Here is a 16,119-nt window from a genome sequence, read left to right as displayed (position 1 = left end):
TATGAGTATTTGTGTGTTAAAACTGAAAAAAAGATTCCATAAATGCTGGAACTTTGTGTTTTTTAAAAAGAGGACATTAGAAGGTCTTTTGGACTGAACTTGTAAACAACAGTTACTGGAAGAATCAAGGAGTGCTAAAAACAAGCCCTTACTGGAAGGCACCTGTTTTCAGATAATTACCCAGCATATTTTTTTTGACTTGGGGAAAGATGTTTACAAAGAAGTGATAGGTCAAGGTTTATAGGGGTCAGGAGGCTTAACTCCTGTGATGTTTTTGGTTTCGTTTTGGACAGGCAGTTGGGATATGGACAATGGTTTGAAAAGGAGTTAAAGAATCAACCTTGACAAGGACAAGCCCCAACTCAGCTTGTTCCATCTCTGCCAACTTTTCCATCTCTTTAAAAAAAGCTCTGGGAAGCATACGTAAGAAACTGTCTGAAATTCCTGTTGCTGCATTTTTCCTGGAAAACCTTCACAAACTGATCTTCAGTGTTGCCAGACAAGAACAGTTTTAGGAAGATCCCAGTGACAGCCGTCTATGTGTACTTGGGATGCCAAACCAAAATAAAAGACATCTGACATCTTTCCATATCTTCTCTTTTTTTCTTCAAGAATTAGCAAGTATCTGGCCAAAGTATTTGTTTTGCCTTTTATGTACTAGAGCTCTAAAGAGTAAATCACTCCTTTCTTGGTTAACGTGTGTGTCTGTAAGGTAAAAGGCAACTTTTATATTTCAATCAGTGTGGTACTGCTTTGCTTCATTACTGGTTATGTCTTTGTGATAAACTGATAATTTTGTTGTTTATTAAAGAAGGTTGGTGTATTTTATTCTGGGATAAAAATAAGGTATATAATTAACTGTATCGGTAACTGGGAAAAATTTAAATATATGTTGTGACCTGTGGAGAAGTGGAACTAGAAAAACAGTGCATTCTTCCTACCTCGGTCGTAACACTACCAAAATGAATGACTTCACATTTCGTATCATATGCAAATTTTGAAATTGTGGCTTCTACACCAAGGTCTAAATCATTAATAACTATCAGGAAAAGCAAGGGTCCCAACACTGACCCCTGGGGAACTCCACTACCAAACTTCCTCCAGCCTGAAGAACATCCATTAACCGCTGTTGAGAGCAAAGCAGAGTTAACGTTTCAGGTCAGTGACCTTTCATCAGAACTGGCAAAGGTTAGAAATGTAATAGGTTTTAAGCAAATAAAGTGGGGATGGGGCAAGAGATAACAAAAGGGAAGATATTGATAGGACAAGGTCACAGAGAATAACTGACTAGAAGATCATGGGGCAAAGGCAAATGGCATGTTAATGGTGTGCTGAAAGACAAAGCGTTAGGCCAGAGAGGGTGGCCCAAAGCACAAACATGAAAAAAACAATGAGCTGGCATATAATAAAAAAAATGAATGATAAAACAAACTAAAATAAAATAAAAATATAAAAGAAAATATAACTACAAATAAAAAGGGGGGCCCATCATGTTCTGAAATTATTGAACTCGATGTACAGTCCAATAGGCTTTAGTATGCCTAATCGGTAAATGAGATGCTGTTCCTCGAGCTTGCGTTGATGTTCACTGGAACACTGCAGCAATCCCAGGACAGAGATGTGGGCATGAGAGCAGCAGGGTTGTTGAAATGGCAAGCAACCGGAAGCTCGGGGTCATGCTTTCGGACTGAGCGGAGGTGTTCTGCAAAGCGGGCACCCAATCTGTGTTTGGGCTCCCTAATGTGGAGGAAACCACATTGTGAGCAGCGAATACAGTATACTAAATTGAAAGAAGTACAAGTAAATCGCTGCTTCACCTGAAAGGAGTTTTTGGGGCCTTGGATAGTGAGAAGAGAGGAGGTAAAAGGGCAGGTATTACACCTCCTGCGATTGCAGGGGAAGGTGCCAGGGGAAGGGATGAGGTGTTGGGGAGAATGGAGGAGTGGACCAGGGTATCGCAGAGGGAACGATCCCGTTGGAATGCTGACAGGAGAGGGGAGGGGAAGATGCGTTTGGTAGTGTCATCACACTGGACGTGGCGGAAATGAAGGAGGATGTTCCTTTGGAGGTAGAGGCCGGAGGGGTGAAAAGTGAGGACAAGGGAAACCCTGTCGCTGTTCTGGGAGGGAGGGGAAGGGGTGAGGGTAGAGGCGGACAGTAGCTTGATGTTCGGTGCTGGGGTCATGGTCCAGGGGGAGGTACAAAGAAGTGTCTGAGAGTTGGCACTGAGCCTCTGCAAGGTAGAGGTCAATACGCCTGACAGCCACAGCACCACCCTTGTCTGCAGGTTTGATGACAATGTCAGGCTGAGACCATGACACAATGACCCCATCACCGAACATCAAACTTTTGTCCACAAGACTGTCAATGACCTCATCTCCTCTGGAGATCTTCCCTCTACAGCTTCCAACCTCACAGTCCCGCAACCCTGGACAGCCTGCTTCTACCTCCTTCCTAAAATTCACAAACAGGACTGTCCTGGCAGACTCATTGTTTCAGCCTGTTCCTGCCCCACTGAAGTTATTTCTTCCTATCTTGACTATTTTTTCTCCCCGGGCCAGTCTCTTCCCACCTACATCCGTGACTCTTCTGACGCCCTACGTCAATTTGACAATTTCCAGTTTCCTCTTCACTATGGACGTCCAATCTCTGTACACCTCCATCCCCCACCAGGACGGTTTGAGGGCTCTCTGCTTCCTCCTTGAACAGAGGTACAACCAGTCCCCATCCACCACCACCCTCCTCCGCCTGCCTGAACTTGTTCTCACATTGAACAACTTTTCCTTCAACTCCACGCACTTCCTTCAAGTAAAAGGTGTTGCTATGGGTACCCGCATGGGTCCTAGTTATGCCTGTCTTTTTGTGGGATATGTCGAGCATTTCTTGTTCCAGTCCTACTCTAGCCCCCTCCCCCAATTCTTTTTCCGGTACATTGATGACTGAATTGGTGCCGTTTCCTGCTCCCACCTCGAACTGGAAAACTTTATTAACTTTGCTTCTAATTTCCACCCTGCTCTCCCCTTCACAAGGTCCATCCACCTCTGCTCAGTCCGTAAGCATGACCCCAGGCTTCCGCTTGCTGGCCATTTCAACACACCCCCCTGCTCTCATGCTCACATCTCTGTCCTGGGATTGCTGCAATGTTCCAACGAACATCAATGCAAGCTCGATGAACAGCGTCTCATTTACCGATTAGGCACACTACAGCCTGCCGGACTGAACATTGAATTCAATAATTTCAGAGCATGACGGGTCCCCCTTTTTATGCTTAGTTATTTTTTCTTTTTCCTTTTTTATTTGGTTATTTTATTTTAGGTTTTTCAGTTTGTTTAGTTTGTTTCCACTGTGCTTACCCACTGTTTTGGTTTTCAAAGTGATTCTTGACAACGCAGCCGGTGGGGACGTCATCCGACTGCGCCAACGGGCTCCTGCTCTCTGCGCGTGCGCTGCGTTCCGCATTGCCAGGACCGGTTGGTGTATGCGCTGATGACGTCATCACGTAAATTGCCAGGACTGGTACACGCATGCCCAGATGACGTCATCGCATAACGCGGGAGAGAGCAAGCGGAGAAGTGGAGAGAGAGCGGGGTGTGAAGACCTTGGTAGCGGCGGGTGCGCTCTCCTCCTGCCACCCCGCCCGCTCTTTCCGGCAATTCCACCCCTCCCCTCGATCTCTCCGGCCATTCCCCCCCCTCCACCCGCTGTCTCCGGCCATTCCCCCTTGCCCGCTCTCTCCGGCCATTCCCCCACCCCCGCCCGCGCTCTCCGGCCATCCCCCCCCCACCACCCGCCCGCTCTCTCCGGCCATTGCCCCTTTCCCCGCCCACTCTCTGTCTTCAGCCATTGCCCTCCACCCACTCTCTCCGGCCATTCCCCAGCCAGCCGATCTCTCCGGCCATGTGTTTACGTTGTCTTTGTGTGATTATTTGAGCAGCGCCATCTTTAGTCCTGGCAGCTGCCTGAACGCCGCTGACTGTGACGTTTTAGTTGAACAGGCTGCATTTGCGCATGTGCCAGTGCAGCGGCACCTAGTGGCTATGTTGTCAGCAAATGCAGCCTTTGATTTTTTTTGTTTGTGCTTGGAGTGCCCTGTGCTTTATAGTCATTCACACCCTCTCTGTACTAATGCTTTGTCTTTCAGCACGCCATTAACATACCGTTTTCCTTTGTTCCATGACCTTCTGGTCAGTTATTCTCTGTGACCCTGTCCTGTCAACACCTTCACCATTGTTCTCTCTTGCCCCACCGCTGCTTTACTTGCTTAAAACCTTTTACATTTCTAATATTTGCCAGTTCTGGAGAAGGGTCTCTGACCTGAAATGTTAACTCTGCTTCTCTCTGCACAGATGCTGCCAGACCTGCTGAGTATTCCCAGCATTTCTTGTTTTTATAACCCCTACACCCTTCTTCAACTGATAATCCTGAGTTTATTCTCAATTATTAATAATTTAACAAGCAGTGAAAACAGTCTTTCTAAATTTACATGCTCAAAACTTTTTTATAATTATGAAAGCTGTTGCTAGATTTCCCCCTTAATTTTCTTTGTACAAAGAAAATAGAGCCTTGTATCTTAACTCTATCTTAGAAACATAGGAATTGATTGATGATCAAAGACCAAAGCCCCTATGGTTCATCTTCCACCATCCTGGTAGCCACATGATACAACAATAAAGGAGTTGCTGACTATTTGTGGCAATCAGTCTCCATGGATAATCTACAAAAGACCTAGACATGAGTGCAGAAAGCTTTGGGAACCAGAAGTTTAAAGTCGCCTGTACCTCTAATCTCATTCCTAATATCATTGTAGTGAGCATTTCGGGATATTGTAGTGTAGTAGTTATGTTACTACTACTAGTTACCCAGAGGGCTGCACTAACAATGTGAGTTCAATTCCCACCATGACAGCTTGATCAGTTGAATTAAGGTTTTTAAAAAAAAATCTGGAAGTAAAGAGTTGAGATAAGTAAAAATGACATGATGTTATAGGATTGGCATGAAAACCAACTGGTTCAGCAATGTTCTTTAGGGAAGGAAACCTGCTGTCCTTACCCAGCCTATATGTACCATTATCACATCAAGGTGGTTGACTCTTAACGTTCTTGGCCTAGCAAACCATTCAGTTGTATCAAACTGCTACAGTAGATTGCAGCATTGTAGGAATACTTTAACCACATGGACTTCAGCAGCTGAAGAAGGAAACCATCACCACCTCCTCTGGGGAACTGAGATGGGCAATAAATTCTGGCCTTGCCACTGATTCTGGGAATGAATAATAAAAAAATAGTTTTTCCTTGCCATGGCTGTAATATCCTTCCTGTGATAGGAGGCTCAGAACTCCCTGCAATCTGCCAAATGTGGCATCATTAATGTCCTGTACAAATTGAAAAAACCTAAGAACACACCAACAGTCAAGACTCAATGTTACAAAGATAACAAAAAGACAAAACTAAAGGCTCTGTATCTGAATGCATTCATAACAAAGTAGACGAACTGATAGCGCACATTGAAGTAAATAAATATGATCTGATAGCCATTATGGAGATGTGGTTGCAGGATGACAAGGATTGGGTCCTTAATATTGAGGGGTATATGATGTTCAAGCAGAATAGGAAGCTAGGTAAAGGTGGAGGGGTAGCACTCTTAATCAATGATTAGAGATGAGCTTGATTCAGGAGATCAAGATGTAGGATCAGTTTGGGTGGAGATGAGGAATAATAGAGGAAAGAAGTCACAAGTGGGAGTGGTCTAAAGGCCCCCTAACAGTAACCATGATGCAGGACGAAGTGTACAAGAAGAAATATTGGGTGCTTGTGATAAAGGGACGGCAGTAATCATGGATGATTTTAATCTACATATAAACTGGAAAAATCAGATTGACAATAGTAGCCTAGATGAGTAGTTCATAGAATACTTTTGAGGTAGTTTCTTAGAGCAGCACATCCTGGAATCAACCAGAGAGAAGGTTATATTAGATTTGGTATTGTGTACTATGACCAGATTAATTAATGACCTCAGTAAAATATGATTGAATTTTGTGTCCAGTTTGAAAGAGAGAGGAGTAGGTCTAAGACTAGTATTTTAAACTTAAATAAGGGCAACAATGTGGACATGAAAGCTGAGCTAGCTGAAGTGAACTGGGTTACTAGGCCAGGAGATAGATCAATAGAGAAACAGTGGCAGACATTCATGGGGATATTTCAAAATACTCAGGATAAGTATATTTCTACTTTAAAGAAAAATTCTAAGGGAAGGCCCCACCATCCGTGGTTAACTAAAGAAGTTAAAGAAAGCATCAAACTTAAGGAAAAGGCATATAATTGTGCAAAGATGAATGGCAGGTCAGATGATTGGTCAGAATATAAAGAATGGCAGAGAATGACTAAAAGGTTAATAAGGAGAAAGAAATTAGAGTATGAGAGGAAGCTAGCTAGAAATGTAAAAGCAGATAGCAAGAGTGTTTACAGGTATTTAAAAAAGAAAAGAGTAAGTAAAGTGAGAGTTGGTCCTCTAGAGAGTGAGAATGGGGAGTTAATAGTAGATAATAAGGAAATGGTGGATGAAATGAACAAATATTTTGCTTTTGTCATCACTGTAGAGGATACAAAAATATTCCACTACTAGCTGTAAATCAGGAGGTGGAAGGAAGAGAGGAACTTGGTGAAATTACAATCACCAGGGAAGCGGTACTGACCAAACTGATGGAGCTGCAAGCTGACAAGTTCCTGGTCCTGATGGGCTTCATCCTAGGGTCTTAAAAGAGGTGGCTAATGAGGTAGTAGATGCGCTTGTGTTAATTTTTCAAAAATCGCTAGATTCTGGAAAGGTTCCATCAGACTGTAAAATAGCAAATATAACCCCTCTATTCAAGAAGGTGGAAGGGAGGCAGAAAACAGGTAACTATAGGCCAGTTATCTCGATGTGTGTCGTGGGGAAGGTGTTAGAATAGATCGTTAAGGAGGCTATAGCTGGGCACTTAGAAAAACTCAGGAATAGTCAGCATGGCTTTGTGAAAAGGAGATCATTTTTAACCAATTTATTGGAATTCTTTGTAGGAGTAACATGTGCCGTGGATAAAGGGGAGCCCGTTGACGTCCTGTACTTGGATTTTCAGAAAGCATTTGACAAGTTGCCACATAAAAAGTTATTGTGCAAAGTAGGAGTTCATGGTGAGGGGGTAACATATTTGCATGGGTAGATGATTGGCTGGCTGGCAGAAAACAGAGAGTATGCATAAAATGGGTCCTTTTCTGATTGGCAGGATGTTATGAGTAGAGTCCTGCACGGGTCTGTGCCGGGACTTAACTTTTTACAATTTATATCAATGACTTAGATGAGGGGAGCAATGGCATGGTAGCTAAATTTGCAGATGACACAAAGATAGGTAGAAAAGTATGTTGTGAAGAGGACATAAGGAGCTTGCAGACCAATATAGATAGGTTGAGTGAATGGGCAAAAATCTGGCAGATGGAATATAATGTGAAAAATGTGAAGTTATTCACTTTGACAGGAAGAATAAAAAAGCAGAGTATTACTTAAATGGAGAACGACTGCAGAACTCCGAAGTGCCGAGGGAGCTAGGTGTTCTAGTGCATGAGTCACAAAAAGTTAGTATGGAGGTACAGCAAGTAATAAAGAAGTCTAATGGAATGCTATCCTTTATTACGAGAGGGATTGAAAATAAAAGTAAGGATGCTATGCTTCAGTTATACATGGTAAGACTACATCTCGAATACTGTGTGCAGTTTTGGTCTCTTTATTTAAGGAAGGATGTGAATGTGTTGGAGGCGGTTCAGAGGAGATTTACCAAATTAATATGAAAAAAGATTGGACAGACTGGGCTTGTTTTCACTGGAGTTTAGAAGAGTAAGGGGAGACTTAGAACATAGAACAGTACAGCACAGTACAGGCCCTTCGGCCCACGATGTTGTGCCGAACCTTTAACCTACTCTAAGATCAAACTACCTACATACCCTTCGTTCTACTATCATCCATGTACCTATCCAAGAGTCGCTTAAATGTCCCTAATGTATCTGCTTCTACTACCACCGCTGGCAGTGCATTCCACGCACCCACCACTCTCTGTGTAAAGAACCTACCTCTGACATCTCCCCGAAACCTTCCTCCAATCACCTTAAAATTATGCCCCCTGGTGATGGCCCTTTCCACCCTGGGAAAAAGTCTCTGGCTATCCACTCTATCTATGCCTCTTATCATCTTGTACCCCTCTATCAAGTCACCTCTCATCCTTCTTCGCTCCAATGAGAAAAGCCCTAGCTCCCTCAATCTTTCTTCGTAAGACATGCCCTCCAGTCCAGGCAGCATCCTGGTAAATCTCCTCTGCACCCTCTCTAAAGCTTCCACATCCTTCCTATAATGAGGCGACCAGAACTGAACACAATATTCCAAGTGTGGTCTAACCAGGGCTTTATAGAGCTGCAGCATAACCTCGCGGCTCTTAAACTCAATCCCCCTGTTAATGAAAACCAACACACCATACGCCTTCTTAACAACCCTATCAACTTGGGTGGTAACTTTGAGCGATCTATGGACATGGACCCCAAGATCCCTCTGTTCCTCCACACTACCAAGAATCCTGTCTTTAAGCCTGTATTCTGCATTCAAATTCAACCTTCCAAAATGAATCACTTCACTTGATTGAAGTATATAAGATCCTGAACAGTCTTGACAAGGTGGACGTGGAAAGGATGTTTCCTCTTGTCGGGGAGTCCAGAACAAGGGGGCACTGTTTTAAAATTAGGGGTCGCCCATTTAGGACAGAGATGAGGAGAAATGTTTTTCTCTCATAGTGTTGTGCGACTTTGGAACTCTCTGCCTCAGAAGGTGGTGGAGGTGGGGTTATTGAATAATTTTAAGGCGGAGGTAGATAGATTCTTGTTAGGCAAGGGAATCAAAGGTTATCGGTGTAGATGGGAGTGTGGAACTCGAGACACAAACAGATCAGCCATGATCTTATTGAATGGCGAAGCAAACTAGAAGGGCTGAATGGCCTACTTCTGCTCCTAATTCATATGTTCGTAAATTCAATTTAATTTCCTTGCTTCCATGTTCAATGCTCCGATTGTAAAACCGAGAATCTCATTTATGGCATTTCTTCTATCCGCATTTCTGTTGAAAATCTAAATGTGCACATCCCTAGAGCACTGTGCTGCCACCTATCTACCCAGTCCACTAACCTATCTGTGTTCTTTGCTAACCTGTCTATCTCTTCTTGGAAACTCTTGGGGGGCGATTTTTGGCAGCGTATTTAGGTGCTACCAATTCTACGAGGTGGCCAAGCTGGGGCCTTGAGCTGAAAAGCCAGTTTAATCTGTGTTTAACGCAACCTGCCATCTTGGTAAAGGAATTGAAGTCTGCGCTAGGATTGGCTGCCCTGAGCCCATTAAGAGGTTGATTGTCACATTAAGTATTTGCTGACACTCGTTAAAGAGGCTGCAGGGGATTTTGGTGGATAGTGCTTGTTCCAATGCCTTCTCACAGCTACAAGCTGTTTGGGAGTAAACACAATGTTGATGTTGATATCAAATGTTATTTCAAGTGATACTCACCATTTTATGTTTACTTACTGCTGGAGCTGTGATGATCTGTAAGGCACATAGGGAAACTTTCTGGGACACTTTGTCAAGATTTCACTAACTTTCCAGCAACATTTATTCCAGAAATTCTGAGGACTTTGCCTAAAAAGCCTTGAAGTGCTGAGCAACTCCATCTATTGAACACCTTATTGGAGTCACTGGGAGAGAGACAAACTGAGTGCTTGTTCATGGGCACCTTGCTAGGGCCCCCCCCTAGGTCTGGACCAGAAATTGGTGGAGGACATGAGAGGCCAGGCAGAGCAGCACCAACTGCTGCAGGTTGCATCCTGCCTGCCCACCCACCCCCCCCCCCGCCCCCCCATACAGGTACAAAACATCCCTCCTCTGGACCCCCAGTGCCGCATCCTAAACCCTGTGCACACTCTCTGTCAATCTGTGACCCATCCTACAACATGTTGCTGTCTGCCAACCAGAGCACTCCACATCTTGAGTGGAAGTGGGTGAGAAGTGCACAGATATTGCTCCATGCAAATCGCATTTTATCAGCACTTGAGTGCTAAACCAGCAGATATCTTGTTTAGCACCTCCAGACAAGTTCAAATTACAGTGATCAGCGATTCAGATGAATAAATCTAGACTTTTAAAAAGTGTGTCTTATTAGCAGAGCACCCATTTAGTTCTTGTTTTCACCCTTTGGCCAATATATCCCCCTCACATTCTTCTTTATGTATGCCATGCCCCCTAATTTGGTATCATCAACAAACTTTGATACCATTCCACTCTGACAATATAATTTACACAAATGGAAAAAAGTGGTCTCAGCACAGATCCCTAAGCATACCACCTGCCATTCCTAAAAACATCATTTACCCTAACTCTGCTTTCTCTTCCATATTCATCTATGTAGCTATACCCCCATTATTACCATGTGCCGTGAATGTTGCAAAAGGTCTTTTGTGTATGTGACAACTTCTGATCCATACATTCATCATCCATTATATTCCTTTTATTGATGCAGCCTATGATTTCCTCATTATTCAGTTAAATGATACAACTTGCCCTTTGCAAATTTATGTTGACTGTGCCTGACTAGCCCAAATTGGCTGCCACACTTCCTTACATTATAAAGGTAAGAGACTTCAAATTACTTCATTGACTGTGAAGCGCTTTAGGTCTTTTTGATTGTGAAAGGCATTATACCAAATATTTTCTTCTTCTACTTTCTGCACAGACTGCTGCCATCACAGCTGTGCATGCAAATGTGCAAAGGGGCTTCCAAGATGCACAGCACTTCAGCAATCTATTCTCCAGCAAATCTGCTACCTAAAGACTCATTGCGGATATGGCCTCTCGCTGAGAGCCCTTCTCCCACTCCTCCTCCGTCTTCTAACAGCTAGTTCTCCTCGGCGTGGCCTCTGCTTATTCTCCCAATTATGCTCAATGCAAAGAAAAAGTCCTACTAGGCCATCCATGTCTGGAAGCTACTGGGTTGGTGCAAGCCTTTAAGTCACCAAAAAAGGCTTCACCTCCAGACAGATCACTCCTTGTAGACTATTGAAACTTTTAATAAGTGTGGAAATGTCTGCAAAATGCGTAGAATTGTAGTAACAGCCAGAACAAATAATCTACAACTAACCTGTAAGTGGCTCATAACCCCTTTAAATAGTGCTGGTGAGGTGGGGGGAGAGGTCCTTCACGCTGTTTAACGCACTTTCGGCTGTGTGAGGTTAAGAGAGGGTGTAGGCTGGAACATGGAGCTGAAAAATGGCAGTGCTGGAGTCAAATCAGCATGACGTTATGGCTTGCCTGCTGTGCAAGATGCTGAAGATCGTTAGGTGTGTGCACGCGGACCTCTTTACAAGTATGGCATCTAGCACATTTCCTATTGCCGAGGCCACTATGATAGTTTAAGAGGCTTCGTAACACCCAATAAAAGAATGCTCCAGAGTCCAATTTTCCTCCCCTAGGCCTTAAAAAGCATCCTAAAGGAAAACAGAGGTGGCAAAATGGAGAGATTTAGGGAGGAAAATCTAAAACGTAGGGCCCTAAATCTATATCATTGATGTACAAATGCACTTGCACTGTTGTTTGTCTATATTTTTTCACCATTGTTGTATAATTTTAAAACATCTTTTATTATAATTCTTTGTTTTCAAGGCAGTTACCCAAGATGGATGGAACTGTATTAGTTGTCCTTCAGGTGCCATTATAGATCATCAGGGAAAATGTCAATGTCCAAAAGGATACATTCTGGGTATGTACTGTGCAGTGGTGCTGTGAGTCAGATGTTTTATCATTGTGCTAATATGTGCTAATATTATGAACCAAAACATTATTTATTTTCTTTAAAAGGAACAATTAGCAGAACATTGTGATAAAGAAGTTGGGACATCTAATTGTAGTAAAATCGAACTCTAGCAGTTCTAAGAACCCAATATTGGGACAGGTACCTCCTAGTCACATAGTAGGAGTGGAGGAAGGTGAAGCACCAATGTCGTCTTCAAACAAATACATGTTCTGCATGACTGTGAATTCTGTAGTCCCCACACCAATTATCATTTAGATATGAGTGAGGCTGCCAATTAGTACTATATCTTGGGCAGTCTTTGTGTTGTTGTGTTTTAGTAACTGGTCAAGCTAATTTCACCTAGAGCTCTTGGATGCTGTGTTCCCACACACATCAAAATCTTGGACTTCAACTGAATGGAGCCAGTGTACATCTCTACAAGGAAAAAGAAAAGACTGGAGCACAAGCTAGCCTAGTTTGCTCTTTCAGTGATATATTACAGTGTAGTTCAATTCCATTTCAGTTTAAGCCTGAGGCATTTAAAAGGACTTTCCAAACAATTCTCCTTTGTTATTTGGAATTTCTGGCAAGCAATGCCCATGTTTGAAGTCCTACATCAAGCTGCGAGGCAGATTTGTGGAAAAAGGGGAATTATTCCATGGAGGGTATGCTCTGGTCTATTCCAGCCTGTTCCTCAACATCCTGGTTGTGGGCATTCTTATGACAAGCCTCTTTGCCAAAATCCTTATGTGAGGAGTTGGTTTAAGCAGTTGATGATTTAGCATTGCAAGCTGTCCCGCAGGTACTTTTACCACATTGGAAGCAAATGTTTGTTGTATCAGCTGATGAGGAAACTGAGATTTGTGATGACAACTAGCTAACATTACTTCCAGAATATCCTTTCACTTGTGAACAAGGCCCTTGCCAGCCATGAATTTATTCTGGATGATTGCATCAACATCATGGCCTTAACAGAAGCCTGACTGAGGAATGATGATACCTTTTCCGTTAATGAAGCCTCCCCGGCTGACTACATCTTCCAGCATTTGCACAGTCAAGACCATCGCAGTGATGGTGTAGCTTTTCACCAAATCTCACCTTGACCCGTCCCTTACGATACTCAGGGACCCCATCTCCAAGAGCTGTGGGCCAATCAGATGGCTGGTAGCTCAGTAGTATCAGCAGTGCCACCGGGAATGGTGGCCACTGCCAGTACTACATCAGGCCGAGGAGCTTAAGGTCAGTGAGGCAGGGTCGCCGGGGCCAGTCCAGCAGGCACCGGCGATTGGCGGGGGTTGTGGGGGGGGGCAGGAGGTGTTACAGGAGTTGGGTTGTTTGCCAGCGGGGGCCCTCTGTAGGCCTGGATTGCCCACAGAGGAGGGCCCGTAATCCCCCAAGCCTACAGGGAGATCATCTCATTTCACTGGACTTGGGGGAGGCCCCCCAGCCACTGGCTTAGTTCCAACGGCAGCGGAAAGAGGGCCCTAAGTGGCTCATAATAGGCTGCTTAAGGGCCTCAATTGGCTTCTGGGCAGGAAGGCCATCTTCAGCCTTTCCAGCCCCCAACTTAATCACATTGCGATGGGACGGCAACGGCCCCACCACCCTCGCCGCCTGTCACATTTCTATGCCCCGCCCCCCCACCTCCTAGCCCATTTCGGGGGGGCCCATTAAATCCAGTCCTCTGTGTGCACCACTTAAGTTAGCTGAATTGGCATTCCTTCAAACATGTTCCAGCCATAGTTATCTCCCTTCTATTCCCCCTGGTTCGTTTTTACAACTTCCTGAAGCATCTTGGGCTGAATTTTCGGGGCCTCCAAAAGGTGGGAATGGAGGTGGGAGGGGCCTCGAACATACCGGCACCAAGTGTCAATTTCAGTGTCCCAATCATGGCACTGGCAATAATCACCAGGGTGGGTGAGGGCAGGACACGAATCCCACTCTCCTCCTAATTGAGGCCAATTATAGTAGTTAAAAAGCTCTTTAAGAGTGTGTTGAAGAGGGATGGTGGAATATTTAAAGGGGTAGTCGGGTTTCAGAAGCTGTCAGTTTCAAAACAGCTAAGGGGAGGCATGTACACAGTGGGGCGTCACCCGAGCCACATAAGAGGGACAGCAGGACAAAGGGTGAGTAGGCACTTGGTAAGTAGGCGACCATGGCACTCCGCAGGTGGCAGTGCTCGGGAATCGAATCTGGTTGTCACTACCCCACCCCCCCCTCCGGTATTGCAGGGCAGAAGAGTGGTGTGAAAGGAAGGCTGCAGCTGGCATTGGGGGCACGCTTTGGGCCCAATGGCAATGAGGTGCAGCACCCCCTGCAGGAAGGGCAGAACCTAGGGATCAAGAGGCCACGGGAGAGGAAAGAGGGGTAGGGTGGCACAGGATTTACCGCTGAAGATAGAGCTACCTGGAGATGATGGTGACCCAATGCCGCAGGTAACTGCGATTCTCCAGGCAGATAGTCATTGACATCTGTGTCCTTCTCGCCGAAGACCTCGCACCTCGCAGCGTTTGTTGCCATGCCCAACCAGTAGCTGTCAACGTCACTGTGGCCTTAAACTTCTTTGCTTCTGTCTCCTTCTAAGGATCAACTTTGGACCCTGGTAGCATCTTACAAGCCGCAGAACACTACTGCATCTTACTTGTCAATGATGTCTTCTTTGCCAGAGTTGGACAGCACATTCTTTTAATGGTGGATGCTGCCTCACAGGGACAGGGAGCATTAGGCTCTGCCTTCATTGCTGGATTCCCAAGGTGCAGGGCATGATTGATTACACCCACGTGGCCATCAAGGCACCCAGTGACTGGCCAGTAAGATCCATCAACAGAAACGGCTTCTACTTCATGAATGCCCAGCTGGTCAACCACAACAAGAGCTTGCATCATGTATGCGCTTGCTTTCCTGGCAGCTGCCATGACTCCTCATCTTCCGCCAGTCCAGGATACCTCAGATCTTCACTTCAAACCCCAATGTGCGTGGATGGATCCTATAGTATAAGGGCTTGAAAGGGTTAACATTTGAGACAGTGAGAGTAACCCCTCCCACTGTAGTGATGATGATTATAATAGTCACATTGGTAACAGGCTGAAAGAAACTAGAAACATCATGAGAGGTGCTCACTGGACGTGCTTAATGAGAGTGTAAATAGTTATGTATATTAAGTAAACAAATTACTATTGAGCCGTGCAAAGACTCAGACATCTGTCAACAATGCTCAAACTATGCTACCAACAATATACGACATGGTGGCAACAGTGAACACACCCAGAAATTATTGAAAGACCTCACCTCGTACAGTAACGCCAAGAAAGCAGCAGATCTCGAAGGGAGACTGCAAAGAGTTCCAGAGCTGCTCCGTAGCCGAAGTAAGACATTAACAGCTGTTTAGGCACTAAGGCTGCACCACAGAAGCGTGGTGGTCTGCGATCAGAAACCAGGTCCAGTGATCAGGCTGCGAGTCACAGCAGAGAGGCAACGGTCGGGGATTGGGTGAGAAACCTTTTGGAAAGGGTGGCTTTATTGTTTAATGGTGCACTGGCAGGCGAGATGGGGGAAAAAAGTCAAACCCTTGCCAGGGCGAATCCAGAGTTGGCAGCCATTACTTGAGCAGACTGTGGAGGAAAAGCCGAAAAGAGTGGGAAAAACTCAATTAAAGCAAAGAAAAAATTCTTAAAAGGAGAAACCCTAAAGTGTTAGGTAAAAATGGATTTGAAATATATGATGCCTGAAAGCTTCCAGAATTCGGAAGGGCTCAAATCAGATACAGAATTGGTCGATATAGAGAAAAAATTTTCTAAGATTTAGACTAGCTTCACAGCTACATACCAAATCTGAAGCGGAGCAAGTAAATACTCTACTATACTCCATAGGTGCAATCGCTGATGATGTGATCATACGACAAGGCATCATTGAGGCTTCAGACAAGTTTGATGATGTTTTCCAAACCTCCGATAAATACTTTACGAGGAAAGATTGGACAGGCTAGGCTCGTATCCGCTGGAATTTAGAAGAGTAAGAGGCGACTTGATTGAAACATATAAGATCCTGAGGAGTCTTGACACGGTGGATGTGGGAAGGATGTTTCCCCTTGTGGGAGAATCTAGAACTCAGGGTCACTGCTTAAAAATAAGGGGTCGCCCATTTAAGACAGAGATGAGGAGATATTTTTCTCTCAGAGGGTCGTGGCTCTTCCTCAAAAGGTGGTGGAAGCAGAGTCTTTGAATATTTTTAAGGCAGAGGTAGATAGATTCTTGATAAGCAAGGGGGTTGAAGGTTATC

At 44.6% G+C, this 16,119-nt stretch overlaps 1 protein-coding gene across 1 annotated transcript in view; it reads left to right on the top strand.

Moving 5' to 3' along the window:
- LOC137370259 (uncharacterized) overlaps positions 1 to 16,119 on the top strand; it is a 323,712-nt gene that overhangs the window by 18,675 nt on the left and 288,918 nt on the right. The window contains exon 3 of the mRNA XM_068032638.1: positions 11,712 to 11,808. Coding sequence (XP_067888739.1) covers positions 11,712 to 11,808 — 97 coding nt within the window. The remainder of the gene's footprint in view (positions 1 to 11,711; positions 11,809 to 16,119) is intronic.

The sequence above is a fragment of the Heterodontus francisci genome, chromosome 5 (genome assembly GCF_036365525.1).
Source record: "Heterodontus francisci isolate sHetFra1 chromosome 5, sHetFra1.hap1, whole genome shotgun sequence".
In the NCBI taxonomy this organism is placed as follows: Eukaryota; Metazoa; Chordata; class Chondrichthyes; order Heterodontiformes; family Heterodontidae; genus Heterodontus; species Heterodontus francisci.
The sequence above is the reverse complement of the archived record's forward strand: the minus strand, read 5'-3'. Positions and strand labels throughout refer to the sequence as shown.